The following is a 19,600-nucleotide window of genomic DNA, read 5'->3' on the forward strand; positions in this document are numbered from 1 at the left end:
ATTTGACCTTATTAAAATATTTTAAAAAATGAAATATAATCTGTTATGTTGAGACAAGTTGAGAGCTAAAAGAAGTCATGCTGCAAAATGGTTACAAGTCCTGTTTTTTAGGGTTGATGTTGTGATTTTTAGAATAATATTCAAATGCAGTTCTTGTTTTTCAGGCAGCAAGAATTATTGCCAAGTTAGCAGCTTGGGGAAAAGAACTGATGGAAGGCAGCGACTTGAATTACTATTTCAACTGGATAAAGACTCAACTGAGTTCACAGGTAAGAGACACTTCTCTTAGTGTTCTTAAAAGAATATAACGTCTGGTTCTCTAAAGCTACTTAAGATATTCATGTGAAGTTGCAGAAATTCTGTGTTAAACTAGAGTCATCTTCAACTCTCTGACTCAGCCATGCTGCTTACAGGTCTGATAGGGGCTTCACCTTTTCTATCTTTGACTGGCTTCCACTCAGACCTTCCTGTCTCTTCTGCCACTCGGGATTTTCCCATCATGCATTTCTGCGAGTGGGGAGGATTGCCCTTCCCAGAAGGTGGCTGCCAAGGTCACGTGGATTGGAGGATTGGGAGGACTCACACAGCTTCAAAAGACACACTCTGGGTGGCCTGGGGCTGCTGTATCTAGCTTGAGATGCTGTCTCACATAACAGCTGCCTCTCTGGATCCTGCCATGTCCTCCTGGGTTGAGTTTACAGCCACAGGGAAACAGGTGACCTGCTTGCAGGTTGTCTTGCTGCTGTCAGGCTTCTTGAACCTCGCTGCTTTGTGAAGGAAGACAGCTCGCGGGTGTGACAGCTGGCAGATGACAAGTTGTCCCTTTTGTCTTCATGGTTCCCTGGAGTAGGACAAGGGACTGGACACTTCCAGTGGCTGAGCTAAGGGTTTCTTTCCTTCTGGGGGTCCAGTGAGCAAGTGTGAGGTGGTAAGGGGGCATGGAGGGAGTAGCCTCAAGGGAGGAGTGAGCCGAACTGGGTGGGGAGGAGATCCATCGAAGGACAGGTAGGAAGAGGGGATGGTGTGTGTGGTGGGGTGGGTGACAGCAAGGGTGAAACCAGGAGAAGCATTGCTGGTAGGTCTGGTGGTGACAGTGTTAGATCACAAATAAAGGTCTACTTGAAATAAAGTTTTGGAAAGGTGTCATTTAGACTTTAGGTGGCTTTATGATCTTAATAGATTTTAATTTGAAGCATGAGAGACACCATGACATTTTGCTTGGATTTATTTTTTGTCTTATCCTCCCTTGCCTTCATTGGGTGGGGGGTGGTGGAGCCTCATAGTCTTTTCTGTTTGGACAGGGAGTTTCTGAAGTGTCTTGAACAAAATCAGTTATTTTCTCTGTCAATAGCGTACATTTTAACAGGTTTTGGGCTTAATTTTTAAAAGTATTTTTACACAAGCCACAAGTTTGCAGATTTTATGGAAGAGGGATTTCAAAAAGAAGATATTTAGAAAGTGTGAAATAGCTGTGTGAAGACGAGGTTTAAAATTCTTGAGTGTGTACCATTTGGGATCAGAATGTTTTAATTACATAGGTAACCCCCCATCCCCATTTCCCCCCCTATTTTGAGGTTCGTTCTTCCTTTGAGTAGATATCATCTTGCTTTGGGGTTAGCTGTGAAGCCCTGTGGTAGCCGGACTCCTTAGACCAGAGTGGGTATTAGAGACTGTGTGCTGCTGTGTGCTTCCAGCACGCTGGGTTGTTTCAGCTTAGACTTCTCCCCATGGGAGTAACATTTGTGTTGCGCCTCACAGGCGATCTGTCCCTGTTAGCACCATTAGCTGCAGTTGTAACCATGGCCAGCGGTTGGGGGGATATTCCTCTAGTCCCTAGTAGAAGCTGGTGTTTCAGTGTTTGGAACAATTTTCATCAGACCCGAGCTTCTTGGTGTGAGGTGAATGCTCTTAGAGATCTTTCTGTGTCTTTCCAGCGTGCTGGCTCTCTCTTTTTTAATTGCTGAGTCTCTGGCCTTGTTCAGGTCTAGCTGCTCTGCTTTGCACATCATGCTCCAGGGAGAGTCTTTGGCCCTGTCTGCTCTGAGTCTGGTCACTGCTTCCGCTGGGCCCGGCTACTGCCTCTTGCTGTGGGCAGACACTCCTCCCCCAGCCTCAGGTCAGGAGTTAATTACAGGCCTCTTGTCTGAGGAATGAAGTGTTGGCTTGTTCGGAATTTTTTTTCTTCTTTGCTTAAATGCCATGTGATAACACTGTCTCTGCAAGGTCTCTTTTTCTCTGTCATAACCTTTTTCTCTCTCATAAAAAAGGACCACACTTTCATGATTCTAATAAAAATAAACTTTAAAAAGTCTGAATTAGGTGCAAATTTGAATATTTTGTTTTTCGACTTCACAGTGACATTTAGGAGCCTTTTTTCTGATAGTTTGAGCATTAAGTATACTTGTGTTGTAGCGGTTCATACCTGGCACTTAGTCAATAATAGCTGTTGAATAAAACAAAAGAAAAATTTCCTTGCAGAAATTCATTATTAATTTTCTCTTGCATACTCAGCTTCTGACTTTCTACTTTAAATTTCCTTTGCCCAGTCCTGTTTAACATGTGAGGTTCTGATTGTCATTATAGCGTGCTGTGGATAGACTCATCTTTGATGAGTCCCGCATAGTATCTTTTCATCGTCAGACACTCATTTTGAAAGCTTTGAAGCAGAACACAGTGTAGATAGTTGGCCTTAAGACATTGTCTTATTGGAAAAACAGTTCAGGCAGTAAATCCTGAGACTTGGAAATTTTGCACCAGCTTCACTTAAACAATTTAGCTGGAACTTAGTATTCAGTTTATTATTTTAAGATAATTTAGGATAACTGACCGATTAAGATATCTGGAAGAATGTAACAGTGTTTAGAATATTTCATGTATCTCCATGCTTTTTATTAGTTGATGATACTCCATTAAATAGGACTAGGAAAATAATGATACAATTAGTAAGCTGATAAATTAGGATAAGATTAAAAACAAAACTAAGTAATGAGTTATTTATTTCATAATAGAAACTGCGTGGTAGCGGTGTCACTGCTGAAACAGGAACAGTCTCTTCAAGCGATGTAAGTACGCTCTCTCTTCACTCACTGGCCTCCTCATGCCCCGAGCATAGTTACTTTGAGTCGTAGACAGTTAGCATCCCCTGGATGTAAATTCACGGATTTGGTGCTGCCTCCACTTTGGTTAGTGGAGTCCTGAATGCTGTGCATGAGCCTTCCTAGGCTGTGGGGTCACTTTCTGCTGTCTTTGGATGTGGGATGCCCTCTTCCTGTTGCGTTCCTCTTCAGGCGGCTGTATCTCGGGCCTAAGAGTCAGAGCAACTCGAGTGAGTTCACCAGAGCTGCTGTCTTCAGACCCTGATGTCCGATAGATCCACGATCCCTGTGCTAGACAGCTGGAGACAGTTCAGTTCCCTGCTGGTCCAAAGACCCACTACTTGCCCTTGTTGCTCTGGATTTTCCGGAGGCCTATGATGGGGGCAGATGCCCCATCATTTTCAGGCCAGACATGCCCCACATTTCCGTAGAGCCCAAAGGTTAAATCTTAAAACTAATCATATCTCCCCAAATTCCTTTCTGGGTTAGAGTAATCTCCCCTGATTGGGAATGGTTTGATTTCACTGTATTCAGAAGAGTTCACGAATTGGCAATAAATGTGGACAAGTAGGAGCTGGCATGATTAGTGGCAGTTGAGTGAGAGGTGGGGAAAGAGTTAAAAATATAGAAGAGTTGTGTCTGCATTCCCACCTGCCTGTGATAGACCTCAGCCAAGTTCAGGGGGAGTCACGTGGGATCTGTGTTCATAATCTGCAGCAAACACCCCATATGTGTGCTCACAGACTAGGGAGGGCAACAGAATCCATTTCAGAGCTAAGAGGGGTGCTTCTCTTGGGGTGTGGGTGGGGGGACTTGACCTCTTGACCCTCGCACACTTGGGTGAGTTAGGCCAGAAATCGGCACGAGCCTTCTGAGGTGGAATCAGAACAAGGTGTAGAACCAGGTGAACAGTTTGGGGGCTGGATGGGGAAGGAGGAGATAGGCTCCAAGTCTAGATGCTCAACCACAAGCATGTGTTTAAGTTGGGAATCTTTGTCTTATATGACTTCCAGTTTTTTCCTGTCAGTTTGAAATTTTGAAAAATTGTTTGAAAAATTATCTGGTTAGATTTATTTGTCAAATTTTTAAAAGGTGTTTTGAATCACACGTGTCTGTAAACTAAAGTGGTTGTTAAAGGGTCTGGAAGGTATTTAGGCTTCCGCAGGGAGTGAGCTCTGGTCACATGACATCCCTTTCTTGCTCTCTTCTGTCCGTCATGTGGAACACGTGATCCTGTTGACCTGGTGGTGATCAGTCAAAGTGTGTTGTCTGGTGGACTTGACATGTACATCCCAGCAGAGTTAGTAGCTTCGAGGGTGATTCTGGGTGGAGAGAAGACGGCCTTTGATGTCGTCTCTTCCCTTTAGTGCCCTGCGCACCTGAACATACTCCCTGTCTCTTATTGAAGGGTCCTACTTCTTCAGAAGGCTCTCCGCTTGGAAAGCAGATGAGAGAGGGGTGTTAGCATTTCCTTTGACGGTTTCATTTTAGTAGGGGGATTGGAATTGGTAACTGGTATTTATGGAGCTTCTACTATATGCCTGGCACTGTTTCAGTCACCTGGCATTTACATCTCATTGAATATTCACAGCTCATCTTTGTCGTGGGTCTTACCATAAGTCACATTTCAGGGATGAGCAGTGAGGCCACTGAAAAGGCGCACTGGCTCGCCTAAGGTCATCCGCTTGCCCACGGTCGTCTGGTCTTGGTTGCAAAACGGCCATGGAGACAGAGTCCTTCCCAAGAGGGGTTCTAAGACCTGTGGACTGAACCTGGAGCTTTAGACATTCTCCAAGTTGCCTCTCCTACTCAGACTTTTAAAAAATAGCCATGTTACATTTTAAAATCCGTTTAGGGTTTCAGGCAGCGTACGAATGGGGTTGGGTAAACTGCATTGCCTACTGCTGCCACTTGATGTCGGTATAAGACAAACAGGACACAGCTCTGCACTGCAGTATGAGAAGCATGATGTCACAGTCTTGGCTTCTAAAATGGCACAGAAGTGACATCCTAAGTTATGAGTGGACCCGTGTGGACATTTTTATTAAAATGATGTTCCATAGATGAACTTTTCTTAAAATGCATTGTGTTGTTTTTACCTCAATGTGAAGATCAAGAATGACTTCAGATTTCTTGTACTTAGGCTGACTAATCTTCTACTGTCGTTCAGCTCTTTGCTGACTCCTGCATGTGGATTGTTAGTTTTCGGTTTTTCCGAGGAAATCATATAACCTTGGCGTTGATTGCGGTGCTGATACCCTGACAGAAAGAGGAACCCATTGATATCTTCCGGCCTTTGGAGGAGTTAGAAGAGTCTGGGCATCCTTTTCCCTTTGTCCAGCTTCTTCCATACCTGTGTGCAGGGGAGCAAGGGTACTGCCTGCTCCCATGTCTGGCCATGTCCTTTTCTCTGGCTGTCTCTGCTGTAGACCCAGCTCAGCCCTGGTTATTGCTGGGTGGACGTAGTTTCATTGGCAGTAAGTAACACAGTCAAGTCACCAGGTTCTCTTGTCACTTATTCTGTCTTGCCATTTAATATTCTGGAGCAGGTCTGTCCAGTGGAACTTGCCATGATGATTGAAGTGTTGTTCTTCATATTTTCACTGTCTACTCTGAGAGCACCTCCCACACATGGCTCCTGAGCCCAGAAATGTGGCAGGTGTGAGTGAGCAGATCAGCTTTCCATTTTATGCAGGCTTTTTTTTTGGTTGCTTTGTTTGCAACTTTATCAAAGTATGTTTCTCATACTATATAGTCCTTCCACTTGCAATTCAGCAGCTTTTCATATATTTACAGGGTTGTACAACCATTGCCACAATCTAGTTTTGTAGCATTTTCAACACCCCAGGAAGAAACCATGTTCTCATCAACAGTCACCCCCATCCTAACCCCCTGCCTGGCTCTGCCAAGCACTCACCTTCTTTCTGTCTCTGGACTTGCCTTTTGCAGCCACTTCATGTGAATGAGTCATGTGATACATGGTTATCTGTGACAGGCTTCTCTCACCTGAAAGTGTAATGTTTTCAGTAACAGCATTTTAGAATGAAAGGGGAAAAGAAACCTTAGCATTTTTGACTTTTGGCCAAATTCCTTAAATTGTATTTTCTGGCAGTCCCGACATCCTTGTTAACGTGAAGTTAGTTTTATAGCTTTGATTCTATTTTAAATCTAAGGCTGTGTTTTTTCTCTTTCATAAATTTATTTATTCCATTGTTGGCAGTGCTGGGTCTTCGTTGCTGTGCATGGGCTCTCTCGTTGTGTGTGCAGGCTTCGGTACTTGTGGTGTACAGGTTTAGTTGCTCCCCAGGATGTGGGATCTTCCCAGACCAGGGATAGAACCCGGGTCCTCTGCATTGGCAGGCAGATTCTTAACCATTGGGTCACCAAGGAAGCCCAGCTGTGTTTTTGACTTAAGGCTTTTCAGTCTTTCAGAGGAGGTGGAAAACTTTCATGATTTGCTTCTTTAATGTCTGTTGATGAGTTTATCAGAAGTGCTGTCCAGTAGCAGATGTGAGTGAGCTGCGACAGACACCTGGATAGGGCAGGCTTGTTATTCACTCCAGTCCCCTCTCGCTGGTGACTTGTCAAGTCTGTGAGGACTTCAAGAAGTTCACGACCAATTATGTGTCTTTGTGCAGGTTTCCAGAGCATTGCTATTTACGAAAAGCACTTCCTGGATCATTTTCATTGTTCAGTTGCCTTTTATTTTCTTGTCATTAGTATGTTTTAAACATTGAGATTGATGCTTTTGAACCGTGGTGTTGGAGAAGACTCTTGAGAGTCCCTTGTACTGCAAGGAGATCCAACCAGTCCATCCTAGGGGAGATCAATCCTGGGTGTTCATTGGAAGGACTGATGCTAAAGCTGAAACTCCAATACTTTGGCCACCTCATGCGACAAGTTGACTCACTGGAAAAGACTCTGATGCTGGGAAAGGTTGGGGGCGGGAGGAGAAGGGGACGACAGAGAATGAGACGGCTGGATGGCATCACCGACTCTGTGGACATGAGTTTGAGTGAACTCCAGGAGTTGGTGATGGACAGGGAGGCCTGGCGTGCTGTGATTCATGGCGTCGCGGAGAGTCGGAAACGACTGAGCGACTGAACTGAACTGAACTGAAACATTGAGGATCATTAAAGTATATGCAAAGAATGAATGTTACGAAAAGGAGAACAGATAAGCTATCAGTTCTGCTTTTCTGATCAGATGTTGGGAGGATTGTGTATATTCTAGCAATGCAAAGGAAAATTAAATGGTAAAGTATTTCAGTACCAGACTTTCTTTTACATAACATTTGTTACCATGGCTATATATTATCATAATAAGGTAACCTAATATTGTATTTCAAATATGTTCTTGGAATTGCATACAAAGCTGTCATTTATAAAGTAAATCATATTTTCTGAAGTCCACAATAAGTTTTCCCTACAATAAAGGATCCCAGTAGTCATGTAATTAAATTACATGACTAAGCAAATTAGATTGAAAGCTGTACTTGAAGGAGATTTATAAATTTGTAAATTAATAGTGAAATTACTTTTTTGGTAAGAAATCTAAGATGAGATTATTTTAATTTAGGTATTAATTTAATATAGGTGTTTTATGAATGTTGACTGGAGAGTCTGTTTTAATCAGCCAACTTCAAGAGAATTTCTTGCACTGCATGTGTTTTAGTTCCTGAATATGAGGTAATAATAATGATGATGTACATTATAATGTTTTGTGTTTAATGGAAACTGATGTCAGTTCAGATTTGAGTAACAGAGGTTTGTTTTTTAATTTGGTGGGCTGGTATTGCTTTCTTGTATTGATGAGATGACAATTTTGAAGAGTTTCAGTGATATGCCAGAGATAATTTAGCAAAACTTCTGATTGCTAAAACCCCTCCCCCTCTTTGCCTCCTTTCCTTTCTTTGGTCACTTTTTTTTCATGTCATAACTTTTTGGGGAGGGAAAACTTACCCTCTCCTCTTTCTGGGTTCTTTTGGCTGGTCAAATAATTAAATTGACGTGAGACAGAGGAACAGGAGAAAATCAAATTTAATTACATATATACAGGGTTATGTCATTGTACATGGCTTTTGGTAGATGTAACCACTCATGCCTGGAGCACTTGATTTCTAGAATGGAGTTGCCAGGGCACAAGGTACATGTGAATTTAGATCCAGCAATCCGGTCACTTTTCTAAACCAGTTTGCACATCCGTCAGCAAAGGGAGACAGTTCTGATTTCCTCCTGACACTGACATTGTCCTGCATTACTCTCTAAAGTGGATGTTGTGATAGAAGCAAGAACTACACGTGCACACTGACTTTTTTAGCTCTATGAGGAAAGGTTTGTTTCATAGTCATGAAACATTGAGTGCTTTGGGGGTGGGTTAATCACCAGTCCTGGAGGATTTAATTTACAGCTGGCTTCTGGGGTTTATTTTGGTTCGTTGTGTGCTTGATGGGTTCAGCTCTGTGCTTCACTGATGCCACCAGACACCCGTGTGTTTCCAATATCTCTAGACAGCTGTTCTTCTCTGCACTGCAGACTTTTTTTTTTAAGTGCCCACAATTGCAAAATTTAGAGGAATATTATCTTTACACTTTCTCTTTCAGTTTGTACTTAAATCCCTGCGTCATGGAGATGGGTGTTGAAAAGTCTGTAAACACTGTTGCAGCTCCAGTGTAACTTTGGCACAATGTCTCTGCAGTTTGTATGTGTATCTTTTGTTGCCTTCCTGCTTTATCATTCCTTGCTGCTTGAATTATTTTTAATTCTCCAGAATATGGATCTGGGGCCCCTCTTGAATTCTTCCAGTTGCTGTTTTCCTTAGGTGCCTAATCCACCATAATGTATGAGAATTCCCATTGTCAGCCATATTGGAGAGTGTATTTGATGATCTTCTCTTAAATGTGTTGAGAAGTCAAGTTGCTTTTTCTCTACCAGGGAGGCTTGTGCACCTTGTAGCTGGATCTCCGCCTAGCCTGTCATGTATTAGCTAACGAGATTATCCCACACTCTGAGGGATGTGCCCTGTTATCCCCCCACTTTATTGGCGGGAAGCTCACTCAGGGACCCAAGACTTGGAGGTGGCTGAGTATGGCAGGCTGGTCCCAGAGCCTTTGTTCTTAACTGCGATACTCTGTTACTGCCTTTCTTTCCTGGTGGAGGAGTCGATGTTTGAGCGGCTGGGTCAGTTCATCTGGAGAGAGGAGGAGCCGGAGTTCTGGGAGGCAATTGGAGGTGGAGGTCTGGTCCTCAGCGGGGAAAGTAACTGTTGGACTTGGCACCTGAAGGTCACTGCTGACCCTAGCAGTTGCCATGTTAGTGGGGTGGTAAGATGGAAGAGAGCTAAGAACCTGGTGATGGATCTTTCAAGAAACGGTCAGGTATTAGGAGGAACAGAGGTGCAGAGGTTGGTACCACATTTAGGGATAAGGTGAAGATGAGAAAGATAGAGTTTATTTAGGTGGTGAGTGGAGGAAACTGACAGACCCTGGAGCTGCATATTGCGCTGAGGGAGGAGTGGGCTGCAGGCCTTGTGGGGCTGCGGGGCCTGCGTAGGAAGCACTGCTTGCCTCTGCTGGATGCGAGGGAGGTGGAAATGGCCCCAGGTATAGTTCCATGTTGGGGTGTGGTGTTGGCAGCTGAGTGGCTCTCTGGCTGACAGTCTCTTCTCTGGCTGCTGAAACGAGGGAGGAAAGCAGGGCAGGAGGGTGGAGGTGATGTGAGAGGTGGCAGCATGGGTGTGGCTCTGGGGAGGGCATAGAGAGCGGGCAGAGCTGCCTGAGCACCACATGGTGGTGCCCGTCTCCAGCAGGGCCTGGATTGTATCTGTGTGGGCGCAGAGGCAGTGACTCACTGGATTGATAGAAGGCTGATTATTCTCTTTAAAAATAAATCATTGAATAATTTTATACACGAGACTAACAGGATGATGTGAGAGAAAGCTAAGGAAGTGATATAGTTTCCTTTGTTTAATTGAAGGCGGTCATTCAGTTGTCTGTCAGCATTGCCTTCACTGAAAATAATTTCTGGGATGGTGTTGGACTGCCTCTCAGTGCATCACAGGAGACAGTGCGATTTTAGAAGTAACATCTTTTATCTGCTCGTTTATATGTGAATGCTGAAGCTGTAACTAGCAACGGAGAAGCCATTTTTAAAATGTGTCATGTATTGCAGTATAGAATGGTAAGTGGACACAGGAAAAGACAGCGAACCAAGACATTTTTGTGTTGAGATTGATGATGAGTGGAAGAGGAAAGTGTGCCCTAGGCTGCCTTTTTGTTCATTATTGGAGAAAGCTTGCCCAGACTCTTTCTCTAAACAAGAAAGATGGAATTCTGCTTTCACGAAGGGCTACTTACCTGCTAACCTTATTGGAAAAATACATACATATTTTCTCCCATTATGGAGGATTGTTTTAGAACTGAAAATTCATCTTTTTGGGGGGTCATTAATTTTTGCTAACATTTTGAGTTTTTAGGCAAATTATTTTAGTACTACTGGATATATTGTGCTTTGGGTAACTATGTTCACTACTTTTTGGTAAAACCTAAGATAACCTTTTCGTGATGACTTTTGATTATCCTACCAAATATATCATTGTGTTTCTGTGTTTGAGTGCCTGGAATTTCTTTGAAGTGTTAGTTTTTAACAAGCTTAGTTTAAATTGAAACATAGAGCTTCCATAGCATCATGTGTGTTAGGTTTTGTGTATTTATATGACATCCACTGTCCTCTCCTTTCTTTTTTCTTTTTGTCAGTGTGCTCTTTAAGGCCAGAGTCTGAAATTTTCCCTTGTTCCTTCATTTCTTACAGATGTAAGGCTCATGGTAAATATTTAGGGAGAAGCCCAGGCCAGGTGTCACCACCAGCTTTTCTAATATGGAGGTGCCTGCAACTTCTTGGGGATTATTTACTCATATTTATTTCAAGCTTCAGATTTAACCTCAGTTTCTCTAAGAAAGTGCCGCTGAACTGATAGTTTTAAAAAGTCATAATCTTTTTTGTGTGTTTAATTAGGTTTGTATATGTTGTATAGTTTTCTTTATTTTTTATTGAGTTTCTATGAAATGTCTTAACTCTGTGCTGGATGAACTACTTTACTTAATCCTAAAAGTACCCTTTCAGAGTGCTTAGCGGTATCATCCTTACTAAGGATGGAGAAATTGAGCATTGAAAAGGTTCAGCAACCAGCTTCATATCATTCAGATTTGGGCCCATCTCAGAGACTACACTTCTGCCTTTTTCATTTTATTGTTGATCTTTGATATTTATATAATTATGAAGAGTAGTATTGTCTGTACATGCCTCTCTTCAGGGGTAAGTGAAACACTGCAGGATAATAAGCTGTTTATTAAACCATATCAAAGGCATAAATACTGTGTTCCTTGATTTCCCTGATTGGGTGTAGGCTTGAACCATGTAGGCTTAATTTCACAGAAGAAGTCAGCTTCATTTCTAAGAGTCAGAGAGGAAAGTGAAAAGGAGAATTGACTTTTGAAAAAATAATAGAGACTTTTGGATGTTCTGATATTACCATCAGAAACCCTAGTAAACAAACTCCAGACTCTGGCATCTGTGCAACCTGGTGACTGAGCTGCTTTCTCCCATACAGAGTTCCCAGTATGTGCAGTGTGTGGCCGGATGTCTGCAGCTGATGCTCCGAGTCAATGAGTACCGCTTCGCCTGGGTGGAGGCAGATGGGGTGAACTGGTGAGCCCTCACTTGTCATGTGGGGTAACATTTAATAGCATTTCTCCTTGACACTGTCAAAGAAATTAGTATGTTTAATCACTGAAATGAAGGTTTTTTTTTTTTTTTAATGTTTTCAAATGTCTTGTGTGATGTTTTTCCCCAGGAAACATGCTGGAGACTCAGGGCCCTGGTTTTCATTGTTAGTGTGTCAGGTTGGTGGTCTCCACCTTGCCCGAAGCAACATTCCAGACTCCAGAGGGAAAGCAGGCCTTCAGCATAGACATAGCATCTTGTTTGTGTACACAGTTTAGTCTCTGGTGGCTCAGAAGTAAATAGTCCTCCTGCCAATGCAGGAGACACAGGTTCGATCCCTGGGTCAGGAAGATCCCCTGAAGGAGGAAATGGCAACCCACTCCAGTATTCTTGCCTGGGAAGTCCCACAGACAGAGGAGCCTCACGGACTACAGTCCATTGGGTCACAAAAGAGACACAACTTAGCAACTAAACAACAGCAACAACATCTTCTCGGCAAAGTTCTATTTCTGTGTAGGGGCTGATTGCCAGTCATGTTCCCAGAGGTCAGCCAGGGGCCCGCTGTGCAGGCAACCCACTTCTTAGGACCGCTGTCTGACATGTTAGCTCTCCTCTGCACTGAAACCTGAAGGTGACTATGCAGGCCGTGTTTCTGCTCTATTTATCTTCTTTAAAGTGATGTGATATTTTGGGCAATGCAGTAAGAAAGGATAATTATTCATTTTACTATTATATCATCTGCTGCTGCTGCTAAGTCACTTCAGTCGTGTCCGACTCTGTGTAACCCCATAGACAGCAGCCCACCAGGCTACCCCATCCCTGGGATTCTCCAGGCAAGAACACTGGAGTAGGTTGCCATTTCCTTCTCCTAGGTGATTTCATCGTCCATTTTTTTTAGTAACTTTAGTCTTTACTATTTTTTTTTTTATCATACTTGAGAATAATGAGTGAAGAATAATGAAATAATATCTAGGATGGTGAAATAGTGTGATTCTTCAAATCATAGTTAAACTCACAGTATATCTTTTAGGTTTTTAAATGGGTCTAGTAGACCTGTATTGTAACTGTAAGATATATTGAATTTTATCCTATTAAACAAAAAGTGCATTTTCTTTTTGTTCTTTGGAAGACCTGTAAGAAAGAATAAAAGTCATGAAGCAACTGTTTCCAAAAATAATTATAATTGCTCAAAAGATAAACACCTAAAGTTTGGTCTAGTGGACCCTAACAGCATACAGAGAGGCTAACCAGATGCTGCTCTTCTAGTTATTGGCACTAGTATTTTGGAGGATGTTAATGTCAAAGCCTTTGACTGTGTGGATCACAGCAAACTGTGGAAGATTCTTCAAGAGATGGGAATACCAGACCACCTTACCTGCTTCCTGAGAAATCTGTTTGCAGATCAAGGAACAACAGTTAGAACTGGACATGGAACAACAGACTGGTCCCAAATCGGGCAAGGAGTACATCAAGGCTGTATATTGTTACCCTGCTTGTTTAACTTCTATGCAGAGTACATCATGAGAAACGCTGGGTTGGATGAAGCACAAGCTGGAATCCAGATTGCCAGGAGAAATATCAATAACCGCAGATACGCTGATGACACCACCCTTATGGCAGAAAGTGAAGAGGAAATAAAGAGCCTCTTGATGAAAGTGAGAGAGGAGAGTGAAAAAGTTGGCTTAAAACTCAACATTCAGAAAACTAAGACCATAGCATCTGGTCCCATCACTTCATGGCAAATAGATGGGGAAATAGTGGAAACAGTGACAGACTTAATTTTTTTGGGCTCCAAAATCACTGCAGATGGTGACTTCAGCAATGAAATTAAAATGGAAGAAAAACTGTGACCAACCTAGACAGCATGTTAAAAAGCAGAGACATTACTTTGCCAACAAAGGTCCATCTAGTCAAAGGTGTGGTTTTTCCAGTCGTCATGTATGGATGTGAGAGTTGGACTATAAAGAAAGCTTAGCACTGAAGAATTGATGCTTTTGAACTGTGGTGTTGGAGAAGACTCTTGAGAGTCCCTTGGACTGCAAGGAGATCCAACCAGTCCATCCTAAAGGAGATCAGTCCTGAATATTCATTGGGAGGACTGATGCTAAAGCTGAAACTCCAGTACTTTGGCCACCTGATGTGAAGAACTGACTCATTTGAAAAGACCCTGATGCTGGGAAAGATTGAAGGCAGGAGGAGAGGGAGAAGACAGAGGATGAGATGGTTGGATGGCATCACCAACTCAATGGACATGAGTTTGAGTAAGCTCCGGGAGTTGGTGATGGACAGGGAAGCCTGGCATGCTGTAGTCCTTGGGGTCTCAAACAGTCAGACACGACTGAGCGACTGAACTGAACTGAACCAGTATTAACTATTCAGTTTAGCAACAAGAAAGGGCATAAATACAATCTAGAATATGTCATGTCCAACCTACATTCTGATATGGTAATACCACCAACAAGGTTAGTTGTAATCAAATTAATACAGAGACTTTTAAGTTGAGAACAGGCGTTAATAAAGGTAGAATATGTTAACTTGCTGAGACTGGGACAGTTTAGAAAAGTCACTGAATTTTTTTCTTTTTTCAAGAAAGAAAACATGTGCTTTCTACTCTGCCATTTCTTTTGTTTAGGATTGAAGGTTTTCTTTTTTTCCTTTTTGGTGCTCCTCAAATCACAAGCAGGGATCCTGGGAGGAGAAGAAATTTTGAGCATAGCCTGTTTGAGGAGAGTGGAAGGGGACTGTGATTTAAGAGCTCAGGACCTGTTTCTCTGTGTAGTTTCCTTTTCGGTTACATGACTGACACACACATTTTCTGAAAGTATATGTGCCTGGATAAAACCAAGAATACACTCTTACATTACTGGAAGTCTGGAGGTTAGCGCTGACATTTTAACTGCTGGAGCTAAAGTGGGCGGGCTTCCGCTGAAGTAATTGCTCCCCCCTGCCCCATTCAGCTGCCCTTTGTGAACATTTGTACCCTGACATTTGAAGTAATTTAAAAGTATGTAGTAATATAAAGTAGCATATAAGTGAAAGGTTAGATTCAGAAGGAAATTGCTTGCTGAGGTGCAAGGGTCACGTACTGAATGCCAGTCAGGCCCTCCTGCTGTTTGCTGTGTGACCACGTGCCCTACAGCAAGGGGGCAGCATCCTGAGACTATAGCCGTGTGGACTGGCCCTCTGAGAGCAGGGGTCTGGCTCGCTTCTTCCTGCAGGTAGAAAGAAGAGGACGTGATTCTGAGAGACTGGCCCACTGGGGCAGAAAGAGCAGTCAGTTATTTCTACTTCTGGTTGCACTGTCCTATTACTAAATGTCATCTCCACTTGTGTTCCTTTCAGCATCATGGGCGTTCTGAGTAACAAGTGTGGCTTTCAGCTCCAGTATCAGATGATCTTTTCTGTGTGGCTCCTAGCTTTCAGCCCGCAGATGTGTGAACACCTGAGGCGCTACAACATCATCCCTGTCCTGTCCGACATCCTGCAGGAGTCAGTCAAAGAGAAGGTGACGAGGATCATCCTTGCAGCGTTCCGTGTAAGCGTTTTGTAGGGTGTGTATCTTGTGGGGGGGTATGTCCTGTGGGGGGTGTGTGTGTTCTGTGGGATTGTGTGTATGTGGTGTTCTGGTGTGTGTGGTATGTGTGTGTTTTTTGGGGTGTGTGTCTGTGGGGTGTGTGTGTAGTGTATGATGTGTGTTTGGTGTGTGTATGTGGTGTTCTGGTGTGTGTTTGTTCTTTGGGGTGTGTGTATGTGGGGTGTGTTCTGTGTGGTCTGTGTGTGGTGTTCTGTAGTGTATGATGTGTGTGTGGGGTGTGTGGGGTGTGTTCAGTGGGGTGTGTGTGTTTTCTATGGGGGGTGTGAGTGTGGGATGTGTATGGTGTTCTGTAGTATATGATGTGTGTGTGGTGTGTTTGTGGTGTAGTCAGTGGGGGTGTGTGGTGTGTATGTGGTGTTCTGTGGTGTGTGTGTGTGTTGTCTGGGGGTGTGTGTGATGTGTGTGTGTGTGAGGCATTTTTCGTGCAGCCTGAGGCCTTTCAGCAGGTGCGAATGTTGCTTGTTCTCCCAGTGGTCATGGAGCTGTGGATTCTTAGTGAGCTTAGACTGAAATATCACAGATTGTATTTATGGCGGGAGAGGAGACGAGGGAGGAAACTGTCTATATGGATGATATGTGAGGATTGCAGAGACTTGTTGGGAGTGTGACAGTGCTGTATTCAGGTGGCCTTGTTTTCCAGGAGGCCGTTTGAGGTTTTTTTTCTGTCCTGGGCCCTTCTTTTAGAATGGAGTTGTATTTCTGATCCTGGGTCAGCTGACCAGCAGTCATTTGTAAGACAGCTTTAGAGATCTACAGTTACTTTGAGCAGTGAAGTTGTCCTCTTAGGATGTTAGGATTTTGGCCATGGCCTGAGTCAGCATCTTCCCTTAGACCGGGAAGTTGAGGGTGCAGGGGGCCATGCTGGACTCTGTACAAACTCACAATGTTCAAAAAGTAACAGGAAGTGTACAGCCAGACTGAGATCCTTTGTTTTCTTTGGCCCTGATTTGGGAGCTCTCCAGACTGTTGATCAGCTTTTTATGGACATCTTAGAAGTAGGATAGTGTAGCTCTTTTCTAGTTTTCCTTTCCACGTGGTGTGTTAGCAAGAGTGTTGGCTCTGGTGTAGACAGACCTGGAGTGAGTCCCGGCATGGCTGGATGGGAGGATGGTGTGAGCTCTCAGAGCTGATTCCTCCGTCAATAGAAAGTGTCGAGTGAAACAGCTCATTTCAGCATTGGGTAAGGATTCAATGAAGTAACAGACAAAGGGCCTGGCAATAGTAAGTATACAGGAAATATTTCTTTTCCTCCTTTTCTGTCCATAAAAGCACAAAATAATAGCCATCTGCCTCTTTAACCCCCACCTCTATGAATTGCATTCTAGGTTAATGTGGCACCTAGGCAGAGGTCAAGGGCTATTCTGTTAGATTTAGAAGAGGCAGCATCAGTGTTTTACTAATATTTAGCAAGATTTAACAATCTTATTTAAACTTCGTTTGCAGATTCAATATTTTTACCCACACACAATGCATGGAACTTATGTTAATTTCTGGGTGTCTGTTGTCCAATTTGAATTTCAGAGTATTTAAAATAGACCCAATCTGTTGACAGGTATATTAGTTTTTTAGACTCTCCTTACTAAACTGGGACAATATAGTCATTGTAGGATTAGGCTGAAGACAGAATATCAGAAAAGCATCCTTAGACATCTAAAACTTTGATGTACGTAACTGAGTTAAAATCGAGCCATTACTAAGGACATAGTAAAGCCATTTTATTTAGACCATCAAATAGGTGAAAAAAATGACAATGACATTTTTTTTTTTTTTTTAACCATTCTCAAATTCCTATAACCTTTAATAAAGATTTCACTGATGAGGTTGTTTGAGGATCATCCAATTATACATTTTTCCCCACATCCTGAGGAAGAAAATTTTTGTGCTGAAGACTTTAGGAAGCTTGCTGAGCTGCTGTGAGCTTTAGAAATCTAGCAGCTGTTTTTTGGTTTTTTTTTCATTTGGCTGGGTGAAATTTTATTTTTGAAAATGTCAGTCTCACTTATTCATAGCAGGTGCTGAACTCCAGGTCTCCATAAATGTTATTCCATCAGTTAACTTGATATGTCAGTCTTTTGTTTCTAAAATAAGTTAGAATGTTTTGAGGCTGTGACTGAGAAAGACACTCGGGGCTGTATTTGTTGTCTAGAGTTCTTCATCTGTTGTGAATTTTCTTTATCTTTTTTGGCTCTGCTTAATCCAGACCCTACCTAATATGTCAGATAATAAGATTATATTTTATGACTGCATGAAAGCTTGGAAAGGCTTGGGAAGAAACACCACCCAGTTGAATTTGGATTTATATTAGCTTGTGTTAACTCTGATGTTATTCACACCCACACATGTATGCACACACACAGATGCAGACGTGCACAGACTTGCATATTCTCTGCAGATAGTTGACAGTCATAAACCCTTCAGAGAGGCCCTCTGTTCTGTTTCATTGATCTGTGTATCTGTTTTATGACAATGCCATCCTGTTTTGATCACTATAGTGTGTAATTTAGTTTGAAATCAGGAAGTGTGACCTTTCCAGCTTTGTTCATCTTTCACAAGATTGCTGTGGACATTTGGAGGCTTTTGTGTTTCCAACCATATTTCAGGATTGTTTTTCTGTTTCTGTGAGAAACGTCATTAGAGTTCTGGTAGGGATGGATCTTACTGATTTTTATACGCTCAGCCAGAGCCTCTCTGCATTTGTTTAGCATAATTGTTAGAAATGTAACATCCTTGCAGAAATAAAGAAGATTACAATTTTGGTACAGTTGATTTAGAATTGTTATTGCAGGATTTGTGTGGGAGTGTGGGGGAGGGGATTAGACAGGCCTTCCTTGCCAACTTTGTTGAAGTGGCTTTCTTGAGAGCTCGTTTATCCTTATTGCAGACCTGAGCATGGGCATGGTCCTTGCTTAGAAACATTGGTTAATTCAGTGAACAGTTTTATCTTTAGAAATACTTAGGTTCTTTTGCTGCTTTCATAAGTACTCTTAAAAACAGAAAATTGGTTCTGATAGTTGTTGAAGCAAGAAAGTTCTTTATTGCTGCCCTGTGTGCGCTGATAGGCTGATGTGGGGGAGACAAAGGTCACTGGTTGGGAACTAGGGGATACTGAGAAAGCAGTCTGTGTTAGCATCCTGCGGGCTTTGTGTGGCTGATGAACGGAGTGTTCATAGTGGTGCCCCCAGAAGCAGGGCTGTGACTAAGGATGAGGATGGCACCATTGTAAATGTGTGCAGGGTTTTGAGGCTTGTCTGGGGCAATAATTTAAAATGTTTAGTGAGCCAGTAGAGAAAGAAGGAATCAGAAGAATGCTCCTGAGGTGGGACAGGTCCTCAGGCGAGAAGTCAGAGTTTGTGACGCAGGCATCCACTTAAGGTGTTGGGTACCCTGAGAACAGGTGGAGGAGAGAGGGTGGGAAGGCAGGTGCAGACAGCATCACATAACAGGTTACATCATTTCTCATCGTGTCTCCATCTAACCCAGAACTTCTTAGAGAAGTCAACTGAACGAGAAACTCGCCAAGAGTATGCCCTGGCTATGATTCAGTGCAAAGTCCTGAAACAGCTGGAGAACTTGGAGCAGCAGAAGTATGACGATGAAGACATCAGTGAGGATATAAAGTTCCTCTTGGAGAAACTCGGTGAGAGTGTCCAGGATCTCAGGTGTGCTGTCCTCTTTGATTCTCACGGGCTGGGTATCCTGGGCCGTTGCCTGGCCTCCTATTTTAAGGAAGTCTCAATTTGTTACTAACTACGAACTCAGAAGATTGCGCTAAAACGTGATGTCTTCTATTGAAAACTGAGGGATGTGGAAACACTGGCCCATCACCGTGGGGACAGTTGGTCAGAGCTGTGTGTGCTCTCTCCTCTTCTGGGGGGAGAACCCACCATTCTTTGTTGTCTGAAATCCCAGCCACTGTTCTCCCTCGGGTTGTGGACACCACCCTCAGAGAATCTGCCGGTTTAGAATCTTTTTTTAAGCAGCAGTCATTTCATTGATGGAGGAGGTTTGCTCATATAGGGAAAGGGTATTTTTTTCATGCTTTTTAAAAAAAATTTCTGTTGCTTTATTGTTTATATTAAAAAATTATGCAAGTGATGTACGTGTAGTAAAAAGAAAAATCCCTCCCTTATTACAGTCCAGAAGGGACTCCAGGCCACTTCCCCATCTTCCCCACTTCCTCCCCCGACACT

At 42.9% G+C, this 19,600-nt stretch overlaps 1 protein-coding gene across 5 annotated transcripts in view; it reads left to right on the forward strand.

The window, feature by feature from the left end:
* Positions 1–19,600, forward strand: part of ATP6V1H (ATPase H+ transporting V1 subunit H) — a 45,793-nt gene that overhangs the window by 8,572 nt on the left and 17,621 nt on the right. For 4 of the 5 annotated variants that reach the window (XM_088844466.1, XM_055432030.2, XM_055432032.2 and 1 more), the window contains 5 exons: positions 165–269; positions 3,009–3,062; positions 11,703–11,800; positions 15,158–15,350; positions 18,891–19,069. In XM_088844466.1, coding sequence (XP_088700592.1) covers positions 165–269; positions 3,009–3,062; positions 11,703–11,800; positions 15,158–15,350; positions 18,891–19,069 — 629 coding nt within the window. The remainder of the gene's footprint in view (positions 1–164; positions 270–3,008; positions 3,063–11,702; positions 11,801–15,157; positions 15,351–18,890; positions 19,070–19,600) is intronic. The other variant, XM_055432033.2, reaches the window with a different exon arrangement.

Source organism: Moschus berezovskii, chromosome 16 (assembly GCF_049115385.1).
Source record: "Moschus berezovskii isolate FMDL1 chromosome 16, NW_MosBer_1.0, whole genome shotgun sequence".
NCBI lineage: Eukaryota > Metazoa > Chordata > Mammalia > Artiodactyla > Moschidae > Moschus > Moschus berezovskii.